At 46.7% G+C, this 17,448-nt stretch overlaps 1 protein-coding gene across 1 annotated transcript in view; it reads left to right on the top strand.

Moving 5' to 3' along the window:
* The window catches only part of EPHX2 (epoxide hydrolase 2), a 185,634-nt gene extending 168,436 nt beyond the window's left edge, over nt 1-17,198 (top strand). Inside the window, exon 19 of the mRNA XM_077489223.1 lies at nt 16,824-17,198. Coding sequence (XP_077345349.1) covers nt 16,824-16,899 — 76 coding nt within the window. The 3' untranslated portion in view covers nt 16,900-17,198. The remainder of the gene's footprint in view (nt 1-16,823) is intronic.
* The last annotated feature ends 250 nt before the right edge of the window (nt 17,199-17,448 follow it).

Below are 17,448 nucleotides of genomic sequence, written 5' to 3'. Positions count from 1 at the left end.
AGTTCCCTCTCACATAGAGCCTTCCATGGAAAGCGAGCCAGGCTTGATCCCTAAACTTCAAGGGGATTCTTTCTAAATTGATTAAACGCAATCCCTCCCTCATTACAGAGCCTGGGCAATCCCTTAAGGCCAGTGACACACTGAAAGCAGAGCCCAAAATCCTCTTCTCCAGAAGCTTCCTGGGGAGGGACTTGATATCCTCCACTGTCACCTGCTACTGCCGAAGTATTTTCAGACACGGGGCAACATAAGCCGGGAGCTTGCCATGTCGGACTCTCAGACTTTTCACTGGCCCGCCATCTTCCCAGCATCGCAGAAAAGGCCTAAAACAAGATTGAAAAATACCCACCCATCCCGGCGGGTTCTCTGCTAGCATGTTACCAAGATTGTACTTTAAAAACAGCAGAGAAAAGAAAACTATTGGGTTGACCATTCCTAGGCCACCCTCCCGCCTAGACAGGTAAGTTACATTGCGTTTGATCAGGTTCAGCCTACTTCCCCATAACAGTTGGAAAAAGCAGCTGTACACCCTTGCATAGAGAGATACTGGCAAGATACAGACGAAGCTGACATATAAAAAAATTGGGACCAGGTATGTTTTGATCAAGTCAACCCTCTCCCTCAATGAAAGCTTCCATTTCTTCCAGCTTGCTACTTTGGTATTGGCACACACCAACCTGCTTTCCCAATTTCGATGACCATAGTCACCAGGACCAAATTTGATGCCCAACACTTTAATTTCCTGCTGGGGCTCTGGGAAGGCATCCGGAAGTACGAAGCTTTCACCTTCCTCACCCATCCAGAAAACTTCACTCTTTTCATGGTTGACTTTAGAACCAGAAGCCTCCGTGTACTGCTCTATCATAGAGACCACCTCCTGCGCCTCCTCCGTTCCAGAGACAATAACAGACACATCATCGGCATAGGCCACGACCTTCAAAGGTGGCACACCAGCAATGCCCAAAGGCACCCCGCACAAAGATCCACACTCTAGCCTTCTTATGAAGGGGTCGATTGCGAATACATATAACAGGGGGCTCAGAGAACATCCCTGGTGCACACCAGAGCCAACCTCAAAAGGCCGTCCAACCCAACCATTAACCAGTGGGAAGCTCTCAGCCCCTTTATATAATGTCTTCAGCCAATCTATAAACCTCCCCTGCAGGCCGTATCTACCAAGTAGCAAATACAGGTACTCGTGATTGACTCTATCAAAAGCCTTCGCCTGATCCAGTGCCAGCAAGTACTTTCTCCATCCAGCAGCCCTGCATCGCTCCAAAGCCTCCCGGACAGCTAAAACCGCTGAAAAGGTACTTCTACCTTGGACCGAGCAGTGCTGATGACTGGACAACAAATCGCCTGCCACTGACGACAAGCGCCAAAAAAGAATCTTCGCCAAGATCTTTCTATCAACATTGAGAAGACTGATGGGGCGCCAGTTCTCAATCATTGAGGGGTCTTTACCTTTTGACAGAAGAATCACAGCGGATTGCCTCATGGAGGGAGGGAGCGAACCCTCTTCTAGACAGCTGTTATAAACCTCCGCTAAAAAGGGAGCCAGAATGGACTTAAAACACTTGTAAAATTCAGCTGTCAACCCATCTGGCCCAGGCGATTTTTTGGTAGCCAGCTTCTCTATAGCATGAACTACCTCATCCACTGAAATTGGTTCTGTCAAATCCATCAAAGGCAATGTACCATTTCCCAATCCTGGAGTAGAATCCAGAAAGCTTTCCATCTTGTCCCGACAAAGGTCCTTTCTTCCTAGAAGATCTGCATAATATGATCTGAAGATCTCCAGGATCCCTGATCTGGACTTCACCAGGGAACCCGTACTATCCCTCAGGCCTATGACCGTCTTAACTGCTATGCCTTGCTTACAGTTCTGGTAAGGATCAGGCGAGTGATATTTTCCATAATCCCTCTCCAGAACCAAGGAGGCATGCCGGTCGTATTGACACTTTCTAAGAAGAAACTTCACCTCAGAGATCTCCCCTGGATCTCCTCTATACGAGACAAGACGATCAAGCTTCCTCCGCAAATGCTGGTAGGCAATGTACATACCAAGCTGCTTCTTCTTACTTATGGCCTTGAAAAGTCCAATCACCCTTTGTTTCACAAGTTCCCACCACTCTGACTTACTGCTGCAAAAGTCCAGAATAGAAACCTGTGCCTGGAAAAAATCCTCAAAGGATTGTCTTACCTCTACGTCTTCCAGGAGAGCCGAATTCAGTTTCCAGGTACCCCTTCCCCTGGGTGGAGTGTCCGAGGCATTCAGAGTCACAGACAGCATACAGTGGTCAGAGAACTCCACCGCCCTCAACTCAGGAGCCGAGAAAGCAGAGTTCTCCTTTAAAAAAAACCTATCTATCCTACTCTGACTATTCCCTCTCTGAAATGTGAATCCCGTGCTGCCAGGGCAGTGCTTAATATGCACATCTACCAGGCCTGCTTGTCTCACCATATCTCTAAGAAAAACGCTATCGTACGCCAGCCTGTCTATGGAGCCTCTCCTGTCTTCAGGACTAATTATGGTGTTAAAATCACCTCCAAAGACAACCTGCTGGGATGTAAAAAGGAAGGGCTTGATCTCTGTGAGGAGGCATTTCCTGCCCCATCTTGACTGCGGTCCATAGATATTAATCAGACGCAAGTCCTGCCCCCTAACAGAGACGTCCAAGACCATGCATCTCCCAATCTCTACCTCAATTACCCGCCGGCACGTTACCATATCGGTTTTAAAAAGGACCGCAACTCCGCTGCAGGGCTCTGCCGCAAGAGACCAAAAGGAGGGACCACATCTCCACTCCCTTTTTGCTAGATGGACATCGGCCAAAGTATTGAGCCAGGTCTCTTGCAAAAATAAAATCTCGGCATCAAACTCGCTGAGCAAAAATAAGGCAATATCACGAGCTCTTGCAGATTTCATGCTGGCGACATTAATGGTCGCCACCTTTATCGGAGTGGGAACTGCCATCAGGATGATTGGGGTAGTCGTTTCTTAACCTTTGCCACACTCTCATCACCAGAAACAGCTCTCTTCAAACTATGTGACTCCCCCTCATCCATGGATGATAAAGAAAAAGATAAATCAGACATCCCATCACCCGACAAAACTGAAAAAGGGTTACCAAAAGGAACCCCTCCTGTGTCCGACTCTGAGGAAGAAATAACTACTTTATTTGTCTTCCTCTTCTTCTTTTTCTTCCTCCTAAACGTCTCCCACCCCTCATCATCCGAATCCCCCCCAACAGAGGGTGAGACATGGGATATGGACACCCTTCCATCAGCCCCACCCCCATCCAGCACCCCCACACCCCCCTGACCACGTTTGCGCTGCCGTGGGACAGGGACTGGAGGCTGAGAAGGAAGATCCGCCAAACCCGCCCCCCCAGCAGCCTCCGCTAGCCTGGAAGATCTACGCGCAGCAGGAATAGGGACCACCACATGGGGGACAGACTTAGGGACCACATCACTAGAGGGAACAGAATCTGAAGCAACAGATGGAACTGACACAGGAGGGACAGACTCAGGGACCACATTACCAGGGGAAACAGAACCTGAAACAGATGGAACAGACACAGGAGGGACAGACTCAGGGACAACATTACCAGGGGAAACAGAATCTAAAACAACAGATGGAACAGACACAGGGGGGACAACAACAGTTACAGCGGCCTCATCCAGCCTCTGCAGCTCAGCCTCCAATCCTGGCAGGTTATGTAAAGCCTCTGGGCACTTACTGTAAGGATGGCCAAGCTTTTGGCACAGATTGCACCGAATTTGGGTACAATCTTTTGCCAAATGGTCCAGATCCTGGCATAGAGAACACTTTTTACGGGTGCAGGTAGAGGCAAAATGACCCTTTTCACCACACTTATTACAGACTTTGGGCTGTCCCTGGTAGAATATAGTCAGCCGATCTCTTCCCAGAAAAGCTGAGCAGGGCAGATGTTGGACTACATTGCCCAGCATCCCCAATTTTAGCGACACTGTCCAGACCCCTGTCCATATCCCATGTTCATCCAGGACCTTCCGCAGTGGAGTGAGGACCTCACCATATCGGCGTACCCATACTACCAAATCAGCCTCTGGTATGGATTCGTTACGCACCAGGATGGTCACCGATTTTATCAGAGGCTGCCTGGAAATCACCTTTGGCACCAAACCACTCCACTGCGGAAGGCCTTGGCACCTCCTATGACGCTCCCAGAATAAGTCCAACCCCTCAGGTTTTACAAAGGACAAATCAAATTCATAACTCCCCACTGGGCAAATGAAAGCAAAAATATCTGAAACTTTAAACCCCATTTCCAAAATCAACTCAGCCACCCTCCCCCTCACTGGTGGGGTCCCCTCCCCCTCCCACTTCAACTGAACCACATTTCTCCTCCTGTACCCACCACCAAACTTCCCTAAATTGTGACCACCAATATTTACAACATTCCCCCCACCCTCCTTGGTGCGACTCCCCACAACAGACGCATAACTCCCCATATTCCTCCCAGCAGAAGACACATCTCTAGCAGATATCGATTGTACAGATTTGATCTGCACAATCGATGAGTCTTTCCTCTGAGCAGAGAGAGAAATGTCATTTTTATTTTTCCCAGCAGTATTAACCCCTCCACCATCACCACCACCACCCACCACATTCATTGTTTTATCATGACTGTCATTGTTAATACTTGCTGGTATATTCACATGTCCTGCAGTCTTCCCAGCAGTGTCAGTTCCCACTGCTGTGCTGGTGGAATCTTCAGCTGGCCTGTTCTCTTCCATCAGGACAGGACTTTCTGCAGAGGACAGTGCAAGCTGGACTGACACATCCATGGCTTCCATTGCACATGGTGCAGTATTCTGACCCCCTCCCCCACCAGCATCAATCAGCTCTGCTGGAACACAGAGAGGCTCAGGTGAAGCAATCACATTGCAGGTGTCAGACATAGTGTGTGAAACACATGCAGCAAACATGGTAGTGGGACTACAGGTCTCAGCACATGCAGGTGCAGCAACATCCACACTCAGGGGGTTTGGTGCAGGTTCATCCTCATTCCCTGGCTGATTTTTCTGCACATCCTCCGGGACCTCTGATGGATCATCACAAATAGGAAACTTGCCTCCTCTCAGGGGGGATTCCATCCGCTGTATGAAGGTCAGGGTGCCATGCTCACTCTCAACCCCCTGGCTGGTTGCCGCTGGCGATTCCAAGGCCTTACATGGGGGGAGAGGAGCAGAGGCAGATGGACCCGGGTCATCCATTACCTGAGGCTGATCCACTGAACATGCTGAGGACTGGCTGGCAAACCTTCTTTCGTTTTCAAACTTTTCTTTAAATGCACCACTCTTATCCTTCAACTTCTCCAACAATAAAGTTTGCTGCTTCACCTTTTCCTCCAATTCCTGTAACTCAGGCTTCATGGCGGTGCGATTTTTACTCCAGGCCTGGAAGTATTTGGTTTTGAAGTTCTTAAGCTCCGCTTTCAAAACTTTCAGTTTCTCCTCCGCTCTTCCAATCTCCTTAAAGCGATTGACAACCTTCTGTCTAAAAACGCTTACATCCATACCAGGGCCCGGACCCATAGTCAGATCCTCCACCTCCTCCTCGCTGGGCCCCGTGTCATCAAGGGGATCCATCTCAGGGCCTCCCCCAGGATCAGGCATTGTTCCTGGGCCAAGCTAGCAGGCAAGGCCCAGGCTTGAAAGAAGGTGTGGTTCTCAGAGAGAGCTCTTTGGGTGTGTCCTCCTCCTCCTTCCCACCGATCACCAATGTAAGGGACATTCTTCCCACTGATCACCAATGTAAGGAGCATTCTTCCCACTGATCACCAATGTAAGGAGCATTCTTCCCACTGATCACCAATGTAAGGGACATTCTTCCCACTGATCACCAATGTAAGGGACATTCTTCCCACTGACCACCAATGTAAGCAGCATTCTTCTCACTGATCACCAATGTAAGGGACATTCTTCCCACTGATCACCAATGTAAGGAGCATTCTTCCCACTGATCACCAATGTAAGGGACATTCTTCCCACTGATCACCAATGTAAGGGACATTCTTCCCACTGACCGCCAATGTAAGCAGCATTCTTCTCACTGATCACCAATGTAAGGGACATTCTTCCCACTGATCACCAATGTAAGGAGCATTCTTCCCACTGATCACCAATGTAAGGGACATTCTTCCCACTGATCACCAATGTAAGGGACATTCTTCCCACTGACCACCAATGTAAGCAGCATTCTTCTCACTGATCACCAATGTAAGGAACATTCTTCCCATTGATCACCAATGTAAGGGACATTCTTCTCACTGATCACCAATGTAAGGAGCATTCTTCCCACTGATCACCAATGTAAGGAGCATTCTTCCCACTGATCACCAATGTAAGGAACATTCTTCCCACTGATCACCAATGTAAGGAGCATTCTTCCCACTGATCACCAATGTAAGGGACATTCTTCCCACTGACCACCAATGTAAGCAGCATTCTTCCCACTGATCACCAATGTAAGGGACATTCTTCCCACTGATCACCAATGTAAGGGACATTCTTCCCACTGACCACCAATGTAAGCAGCATTCTTCCCACTGATCACCAATGTAAGGGACATTCTTCCCACTGATCACCAATGTAAGGGACATTCTTCCCACTGATCACCAATGTAAGGGGCATTCTTCCCACTGATCACCAATGTAAGGATAATTCTTCCCACTGATCACCAATGTAAGGAGCATTCTTCCCACTGATCACCAATGTAAGGGACATTCTTCCCACTGATCACCAATGTAAGGGACATTCTTCCCACTGATCACCAATGTAAGGAGCATTCTTCCCACTGATCACCAATATAAGGAGCATTCTTCCCACTGATCACCAATGTAAGGGACATTCTTCCCACTGATCACCAATGTAAGGGACATTCTTCCCACTGACCACCAATGTAAGCAGCATTCTTCTCACTGATCACCAATGTAAGGGACATTCTTCCCACTGATCACCAATGTAAGGAGCATTCTTCCCACTGATCACCAATGTAAGGGACATTCTTCCCACTGATCACCAATGTAAGGGACATTCTTCCCACTGACCACCAATGTAAGCAGCATTCTTCTCACTGATCACCAATGTAAGGAACATTCTTCCCATTGATCACCAATGTAAGGGACATTCTTCTCACTGATCACCAATGTAAGGAGCATTCTTCCCACTGATCACCAATGTAAGGAGCATTCTTCCCACTGATCACCAATGTAAGGAACATTCTTCCCACTGATCACCAATGTAAGGAGCATTCTTCCCACTGATCACCAATGTAAGGGACATTCTTCCCACTGACCACCAATGTAAGGGACATTCTTCCCACTGATCACCAATGTAAGGGACATTCTTCCCACTGATCACCAATGTAAGGGACATTCTTCCCACTGACCACCAATGTAAGCAGCATTCTTCCCACTGATCACCAATGTAAGGGACATTCTTCCCACTGATCACCAATGTAAGGGACATTCTTCCCACTGATCACCAATGTAAGGGGCATTCTTCCCACTGATCACCAATGTAAGGATAATTCTTCCCACTGATCACCAATGTAAGGAGCATTCTTCCCACTGATCACCAATGTAAGGGACATTCTTCCCACTGATCACCAATGTAAGGAGCATTCTTCCCACTGATCACCAATATAAGGAGCATTCTTCCCACTGATCACCAATGTAAGGGACATTCTTCCCACTGATCACCAATGTAAGGGACATTCTTCCCACTGACCACCAATGTAAGCAGCATTCTTCTCACTGATCACCAATGTAAGGGACATTCTTCCCACTGATCACCAATGTAAGGAGCATTCTTCCCACTGATCACCAATGTAAGGGACATTCTTCCCACTGATCACCAATGTAAGGGACATTCTTCCCACTGACCACCAATGTAAGCAGCATTCTTCTCACTGATCACCAATGTAAGGAACATTCTTCCCATTGATCACCAATGTAAGGGACATTCTTCTCACTGATCACCAATGTAAGGAGCATTCTTCCCACTGATCACCAATGTAAGCAGCATTCTTCTCACTGATCACCAATGTAAGGGACATTCTTCCCACTGATCACCAATGTAAGGGACATTCTTCCCACTGATCACCAATGTAAGGGACATTCTTCCCATTGATGACCAATGTAGAGGAGCTTTCTCCTCAATGATCACCAATGTAAGGGACATTCTTATAATTGACCACCAATGTAAGTGGCAATTCTGTCACTGATCCCCGATAATTTGATGTTAGCTTGGGTTCGCCAAAACCTAAAAATTATTTTAAGGGTTCCTGTGGGGAGTAGATGAAGGCTGTCCTAAGTTGATCAGATATTTTGCAGATCGTCAACAATCTACAGTGTTTTTTTCTATAAATGAGAATAGCCAGTTATATTATGAGCGGTTAGAACATATCCAGCCTTTTTTTTTTAAGCAGTCTACGGAGTTGACTAGGAGTAGCTCCTGTGGATGACTTTTCAGTGGCCTTACTATAAAAAAAGACTTTCCATGTGCGGAGATTAAACTTCTTTCCCTAGAGGAGATAGGAGTGCCCCCTTGTCCCCAGAAGTGAAAGACTTTGCCCTAATTTTACATTGTGGCCCATTGATGTATTTCTACAATTACACTTCCTAAAGTCCATCTCTGGCCTAAAAGGAGATGAATCGGGACCTGGCCTTTCACATGGCTTTGGATTTAGGTGAGTATTTGGGCCATAAGAATTTTGGTGGGGATTACTGAACACAGCTTTATAGGGGAATACATTTTCACTTGATGGTATGTAGTTTGGGGAAGGGTTGGGTGGGGGCAGCATTGGAGAATTAAAAAACTGGGGAGAACAATGGCCACCCAAACTGCCTTTACTATTATCCTATATAGTATATTTCAGAATATGAGAGATGGCTTTTAGCACTGATATTTTTAGGATAAAACATATCCGCATATTCTGCCATCATTTAAAATATAATAAGGAAGACCCTTAATAATTCATGTACATAGCACACATTTGTTTTGCTTTGTTGATGTAGTGGTTCTGCCAGTAGTAGCTGAAGTCCATCATATTTCTAGGATGATAGAAAAAAGTTAAAAAAAAAAAAAAAAAGTAAAATAATAAAAAGAAAAATGAACAAACAAATTTGTCATAAAAAAAACAGTGAAATACAGCATCATTTTTTTTTTTTTTTTTTTTTTTTAGGACAAACAAAGTTTTCTTTTAGAATTATGGTCTTGCAAAAATGATTTTATTTCTTATGCAATACATAGATAAAACAAATTTAATTTGATGAAAAAAATTGCACTCATTTTTTTTTTTTTTTTGATTATTGTCAGTTTAAAAAAAAAATAAAGTATTGTTGCTGCAGTTCAAATGTATAATTTTTATTTTTCCCTGTTTAAAATGACAAAACTAAGAAAAGCACTTTTTTTTTCCTATTTCGACCATTATACAATTATTATTTGTAGCACTGACCCCCGAAGGAGCAGCTGGTTTTAATTGGCTTACCGTTACCTTCTTCACCTCAATTTGCATCTAGGGGTTTCCCGTGGTAGATGGCCCATAAACTATAGAGACTGACGACAGATCTGCTTAAAGGGATTTTTATTTGCAAAAACTTAGTTAACAACAGTCTCTCAGTATAGGATCAGAGGGTTAGGTGAAAAGACCAGGTACTCTTATGCCGCGTACACACGATCGGACTATCTGGCGGACTTGGTCCTGTGGACCAGAGTACGCTGGACAATCTGCCCGTGTGTGGGCTCCGGCGGACTTTTTTTTACCAAAAGTCCGGCGGACTTAGAAGTTTTGACTCGGAATTGTCCGCCGGACTCGGCAGTCCAGCGGACAATTTGGCCGTCTGTGCGCTAGTCCGCCGGACTTTTGAAATGAATGGACTTTCCCGCACATGGAGAAAAGTCAGTTCATTTTGAACGTGGCTCCAGGTAGACGGGACTAGTGAAGGAGGTCAATGTCGCCGCCTCCATGGGCGAGATTGACACGTCGCTGGCCCCGTCACCTGGTATGGACTTAAAGGGAAAGCCCTACACCGAAAAAACGGCGTGGGGGTCCCCCCAAAGTCCATATCAGACCCTTATCCGAGCACGCAGGCCGGCCGGTCAGGAAAGGGGGTGGGGACGAGTGAGCGCCCCCCCCCCGAGCCGTACCAGGCCGCGTGCCCTCAACATGGGGGGTGCATTGGGGAAGGGGGGCTTGCGGCCCCCCCACCCCAAAGCACATTGTCCCCATGTTGATGAGGACAAGGGCCTCTTCCCGACAACCCTGACCGTTGGTTGTCGGGGTCTGCAGGCGGGGGCTTATCAGAATCCAGGTGCCCCTTTAATAAGGGGGCCCCGAAAAATACCGGCCCCCCACCCTATGTGAATTAGTATGGGGTACAATGTACCCCTACCCATTCACCTGGTGAAAAAAATGTAAATAAAACACAACACAAGGTTTTAAAATAATTTATTGCGCAGCTCCGGGGGTCTTCTGTCTTGGGGGGTCTTCTCGCTATCTTCTGCTAGCTATTTTATTAGCGGAGGAGCCCGGCTTTCTTCTTCGTCGTCGCCGCTGTCTGGGGGTTTTCTTCCGACTTTGGGGGTCTTGTCCCCCTCTTCGGTTGTTCTTGCCGGGCCTCCGCTTTCTTCCTATAGCCCTTTTACTAGCGGTGCCCCGGTCTTCTTTTGCTGCCGCCTCTTATTCCGACTTCGGGGGTCTTGTCCCCCTCTTCGGTTCTTCTTGCTGGGCCTCCGCTCCTTCTTCCAGGTCTTTTACTAGCGGTGGCCTGGTCTTCTGTCGTGGTCGTCGCCACCATCGCCGCCTTCTTCTCTTCTTCTACTTCCGGGGACCCCACCCATTGTCCCTATATAAGTCACCACACAATGCGTCCCTGTCATTACGGCCAGAGACAGCGTCGAGTCAACATCTCAAGGAAGAAGAAGAGAAGGCGGCGGCAACAACGACAGAAGCGGACCACCATTAGTAAAAGAGCTGGAAGAAGGAGCGGAGGCCCAGCAAGAAGAACCGAAGAGGGGGACAAGACCCCCAAAGTTGGAAGAAGAAGCGGTGGCAACAGAAGACTGGACCACCACTAGTAAAAGAGCTATAGGAAGAAAGCAGATGCCCAGCAAGAAGAACCGAAGAGGGGGACAAGACCCCCGAAGTCGGAAGAAGACCCCCAGACGGCAGAGGCGACGAAGAAGAAAGCCGGGCTCCTCCGCTTGTAAATGAGCTAGCAGAAGTTAGCAGAGGAGTCCTGCGAGAAGACCCCTCAAGACAGAAGACCCCCGAAGCTGTGTAATAAATTATTTTAAAACCCTGTGTTGTGTTTTATTTACGTTTTTTTCACCAGGTGAATGGGTAGGGGTACATTGTACCTTATACTCATTCACATAGGGTGGGGGGCTGGTATCTGGGGGCCCTGTTATTAAAGGGGGCTACAAGATTCTGATAAGCCCCCCGCCCACAGACCCCGACAACCAACGGCCAGGGTTGTCGGGAAGAGCCCCTTGTCCTCATAAACATGGGGACAAGGTGCTTTGAGGTGGGGGCCCCCCCCTTCCCCCAAGCACCCCCCATGTTGAGGGCACGTGGCCTGGTAAGGCTCAGGACCTGACCGGCGGGGCTGCGTGCTCACATAAGGTTCTGATATGGACCTTGGGGGGGGGACCCCCACTCCGTTTTTTCGGCGTAGGGCTTCCCCTTTAAGTCCATACCAGATGACGGAGCCAGCGACGTGTCAATCTCGCCCATGGAGGCAGCGACATTGACCTCCTTTGCTAGTCCCGTCTACCTGGAGCCGCGTTCAAAACGATCGAACTTTCCACCATGTGTGGGCAAGTCCGTTCATTTCAAAAGTCTGGCGGACTCCTGCCATAGTCCAGTCGTGTGTGGGCATGTCCATCGTTCGGAAAGTCCGGCGGACCTCAGCTGCAAAGTCCAGCCGGACTAGGTCCACCGTACTAAGTCCGCCAGATAGTCCGATCGTGCGTACACGGCATTAGTGTCAAAGTCAGTATATAAGAACTTTCTTACTTTGAATAAAATCCAGAGAATAGCCATTCACAGCTGGATCCTCACCCTAGTTGGATAGTCCCTCTCTCACCAGGCTTAGCAGCCAACAGGGTGCTTGAGTCAGGAACAAGTCTCTGCCACAGACTTTGTTGTAGAACACGTAGGAATAAGTCTCTGCCACAGATTTTTTTGGGAGAACATGAATAGGAAACTAGAAAACTTGTAGAAAACTCGTGTGGTACCAGTATCTTGCAGCCGTTCCGGCACTACAGCATGAGATTGGATTCGCTTAGGTCCTTCAGCTTTACCAGGCTCTTACTAAGAAGCCAACCCTTGCGTGGCCTTCTTCTGAAAGTCCTCCCCTGGATAACTAAGAAGTTGCTGGGCCTCTCTACAACCTGAGACGGCATCGGACCACCTCTGAATCCTTGCCTTAGTTTCCTTGCCTCGGGCTAGCCAGCCCCGAGACGTAAAGTCGGGTGGATCCGCACCCCAGGCCATAGGCGTCCTGGGGGCTGGTAAGGAGGGCCAGGACCATGGAGTCAGAAAATACTTCTGGACCGGAACCCCCGAAACACGTGACATCTGCAACTTAAGTACCCTCTCCCAGAAAGCACAGCAAGAGTGACCCTCCCACTGGGCTGACTCCGAGCGAAAGTAACCTTAACCACTTGCTTACTGGGCACTTAAACCCCCCTCATGCCCAGACCAATTTTCAGCTTTCAGCGCTGATGCACTTTGAATGACAATTGCGCGGGCATACAACACTGTACCCACATGAAATTTTTATCATTTTTTTCCCACAAACAGAGCTTTCTTTTGGTGGTATTTAATTACAGCTGGGAGTTTTATTTTTTGCTAAACAAACAAAAAAAGATGCAAAAAAAAAACTACAAAAAAAAATCTCGTTTAATAGTTTGTTATAAAATTTTGCAAACAGGTCATTTTTCTCCTTCATTGAAGTGCGCTGATGAGGCACTGATAGGTACCACTGATAGATGGGACTGATGGGCACTGATAGGTGGCACTGATAGGTGGCTCTGATAGGTGTCACTGCTGGGCGGCACTGATGGGCACTGGTAGATGACACTGATGGGCACGGATATGTGGCACTGGGGTGCAGCACCTTTGTTGAGACAGATTGTGGGCACTGCTGGGTGGCACTGTGGGCACTGCTGGGTGGCACTGACGGGGGGCACTTATTTTTTATTGAGGTGGCACTGACAGGGGGCAGGTGGGCACTGGCAGGGCTGGCCGTGATTGGGACTGATGCCCCGATCACGGCCGCCGGTGATCGGCTCTTTTTTTTTCTCCCCGCGCTGTCAGCGCGAGGAGGAATAATAGCCGAATACCGGCTCCGTTGTATCACATGATCAGCTGTCATTGGCTGACAGCTGATCACGTGGTAAGGGGTCGGGATCGACCCCTTGCTCGGATCGGTGATCAGGCGAGTCTCATAGACTCGCCGATAACAGAGCGCGCCGCGCGCGCCCCTCAGGGGGCGCGCAGGCCGCTCGTGCACGGGAAGACGTCAATAGACGTAGTCCCGGCAAAGGAGGTCCGCGCTGTAGCCGTCATTCGGCTATAGCGCGGGTCTCAAGTGGTTAAAGCACCAAACCAGACTGTGTTTCCATGCCTTCCAGAAGTGACAGCGCCCCCTATGGCCAGGCAGAACATCCTATAGTCCAGTCAGACTGATGCTGAGGTCAAAATTTGGAATAATTATACTCAAACCAAACTGCAGTTTAGGTGTAATGTTAAGTTTCAAAAACACATAGCGCGTGCTCTTCAGGAGCCGGCGCTACATATTACTAATATACAGGATTTATATAGTGCCAACAGTTTATGCAGCGCTTTACAACTTGAGATTTTTTTTTAAAACATGTTACTGTAGATAAAAAGTAAACATTTTATTCTATCATTTGCCCTGTTTACAATGACACTAAAAAGTATATTTTTGGTACAAAGCATTGCAAATTTATTTATCTTTTTTTTTTTTTTTAAATGCTTGACAAGAAAAAAAAAAAGGAATTAAAGAAGAGATTAAAAATTTAAAAAAATATTTATTACTGGTTAGTAAAAAGATGTAAAAATTTAAGAAAATAATAGTTATGGGGAGAAGGGAAAGGAGTTAATTAGGACAGGTCACTGTAAGCACAGGACGTCCATGCAAGGATTGAAATTCAGCCAGTTCAGCAGAGACAAGCCGAATTTCACTCAATGTATGGGCAGGCAGCAGTTGAGCTACCGATCGACTTCTGTTCAACCACCTTGTTGGAAAATTTCCACTCGATCAGTACCACTGGCTATATTTAGCAGTGCTGATCAGTGTATTCTGATGAGAGGATTCTCAAATAAACCTTGGGTGTGTGGATGGGGAAATTGAGTCATGTTTTTTCATTCAACCTACTGGTTGAAAAAAAAAATATATACTGATACCTTATACACAAAGCTCACATGGTCAGATCCCTTTGATCTGCAGATGAATGAAATAGAGTAACGACAAAAGCAATAATGTGACTTTGTATCTTTCAAACCCAAAACTGAATAATGTTTATAAACACTGCAACTCAGGTCTACCATTAGGAATCATGGGGCCCCATACAGCCTCATCTGTCCTTGGTCAATCATAACCCAACAGCCACATGTACTGTGTATATGTCCCTCGTATATGTGGGACAGTGGGGTGGGGAATTCCTCAGTCACCTATGGTTGGGCAAGGATGGATAACAGCTTCCTGGCAGGATCACTCAGGTGAATTTGGACAAGGATCCAAACATGCCTGCGCTCATACCTTAACTCAAGTCATAAAAACTTGAAAAGCATATTAAAAGATACAAGAAGTTCCAATTATATATATAAATGCCCATGGTTTTGAAATGGGATTCCCAACAGGCTTATATAATTTTGATGGCTAGGTGTCCCCAAAGTTTGGCCATGTATTGTATATTTAATATTATGGTACTTGCAGAATGCCTGTTGGGACTTCCTGGACTGCTACTCCAAGAATACCTACCCCGGACGTCCAGAATCCATGCCAATGATACTCACCGAATCCATGCCAGGGTAGGGTTTAGGGTTCACCTTTCCATATTTTATGAAAAGGTGACCTAGCCATGTAAAGGGCATATACTTTTTTTCTTATCACAACAAACATTATAATTTTAACCAATTGGGGGCACTGGGTATGCTGTACAGCTATAATCATGGGCTCCCAGGGTGGCACAGCAAAAGGAGTAGAGGGGTTTTATTTATATAGAATGTCTGTCTTTTTTGGCATAGTATACAAGATAGGAGACCAGTGGTTTAGTATGACTGGGTCTCTGAGCATCGTCTTGTATACCTAACAACACCAGCTTTAGGGATAACGGAAGTCTGAATTGTAACTGGGTGTTCAGGATAGCAAAAACTTCCACCCAGAATGGAGATGCCTAAGCCCTTGTACACACGGTCGGACATTCTGACAACCAAATCCGTTGGATTTTGTCCGAAACTGTTGCATACACACGGTCGGACAAAGTTGTCGGAAAATCCGATTGTACATAACGTGATGACGTTATTTAGTTACGACGGGACTACGTTCAGGCTAGTAGGCAATAGCTTTGGTCTAGGAATTTGATCTGAGCATGCGTGGCACTTTGTCCGTCGGAGTAGGCTACACATGATCGGAGTATGTCCGATCGGAGCATTTTGTCGGAAAATTTTACCGGCAACTTGGAAAAGTTGGTCTGATGGATATTCCGACGGAAACAGTCCGATGGAGACCACACACAGTCGGAATATCCGACAAAATGGTCCGATAGGACATATTCCGTCGGAATCTCCGACCGTGTGTACAAGAGCTTAGAGCAGCCTTTCTCAACCTCTTGAACACAGAGGAACCCTTGAAAGGACTTTCTGGTGTCGGGGAACCCTTGCAAAAAATGACAATATCTACAACTCATGATACATTAGTGTGATGGTCAGTGGGTAGAATGCTCCTTACATTTGTGGCCATTAGGAAGAATTACTCCTTACAGATAGCTAAAAAAGATCAATGGTGTCAGTGGGAACTTATCTGAGAGGAAGAAATTGCTTATTGCTCAAGGAACCCCTAACAAACTCTCGAGGAACCCTAGGGTACCATGGAATCCTGGTTGAGAAACCCTATCTTAGAGCAAGCCCAAAACATATGAATAAATGTTCCCAGATTCACCAAGCAGCAGGAGCAAAGAGGTGAACGATCGGGATATATTCTGTGTAATCGTGTAGGGGCGTAGTACACTCCTTAGAGGATATTACCAGTTTGGGGCAGTCCTCCCAGTCTAAGCTTTATATAAAGTATCAGCCTTTTGAGAGGTCCCACAGGTGATCAGCCTCTGGAGAGTCAGTACTAGGAAAGGCGATATACAGGGAGGATAGAGGCTTCTGAAGATCCTTTTGGGAAAATAGTTTCTCAACTGGGCCAGCCTGGAGGATAAGCATACACTATATTACCAAAAGTATTGGGACACCTGCCTTTACACGCACATGAACTTTAATGGCATCCCAGTCTTAGTCCGTAGGGTTCAATATTGAGCTGGCCCACCCTCTGTAGCTATAACAGTTTCAACTATTCTGGGAAGGCTGTCCACAAGGTTTAGGAGTGTGTTGTCTCCAGAGACTGGAGTTGTGAGAAAGAGAGCAAGGTGCCAGCTGGCATGCATTACTTTAGCAGGACAAATTATAAAATATGATTTATATTTTTTATCTACTGTAACACTACTTTTCTTTTTTCTTTGTTTTCTTTTTGCAGGCCGGCTGCCTTAAATGAGATCCTCATAAAGTGGTTGGGGGAGGTTCACACGCCGCCTGTTTCTTCCAAACTCTGAGCGCCAGCTCGCCGCTCCTCGCGCACGCCAGATTCTGCCTTGGTCAGCCGCAGCAAATTCTCTAATTCCGTAACCTGAGACAATGCGGAGCTCGTTAATTGTCTGCCGGTTATGCAGCTAATTCAAAAAGTCATTCTTATTAACAAAGCCTTATTCCGTAGAAGCGGCTCTTTCTAATGAACGTTTTCGATAGATTCTTTTTCAACAATTAACCTCATACCTTGTCATGGAAACATATGGAAGAGGCTGATTATGAATAATAATGTGTTGTATCCAATTAAATAAAAATTGTGAGCAAAGGTACGCCTGTTCATGACAAACAAAAGGAAAAATAGATTTCTGCTGAGCTACCGAAACATTGAGAACATCCAAAAATAGACCCGATGGGCGGCTGTCACATGGTTCGCCCGTCACGCCTTTCTCCCCGAATGATGCGGTCTTTAATATGATGTAATTGAGGGCAGCCTGAGAAGTGAAAGAGGTGGCAGGTTATATAAATTATCTCACAACCATATGTCATCTGTATTTTTAGATAATTAGAGTGATACA

The sequence above is a fragment of the Lithobates pipiens genome, unplaced genomic scaffold, assembly GCF_037356315.1.
Source record: "Lithobates pipiens isolate NorthernLeopardFrog02 unplaced genomic scaffold, aLitPip1_a1.2 Scaffold_18, whole genome shotgun sequence".
NCBI classification, from domain to species: Eukaryota; Metazoa; Chordata; class Amphibia; order Anura; family Ranidae; genus Lithobates; species Lithobates pipiens.
The sequence above is the reverse complement of the archived record's forward strand: the minus strand, read 5'-3'. Positions and strand labels throughout refer to the sequence as shown.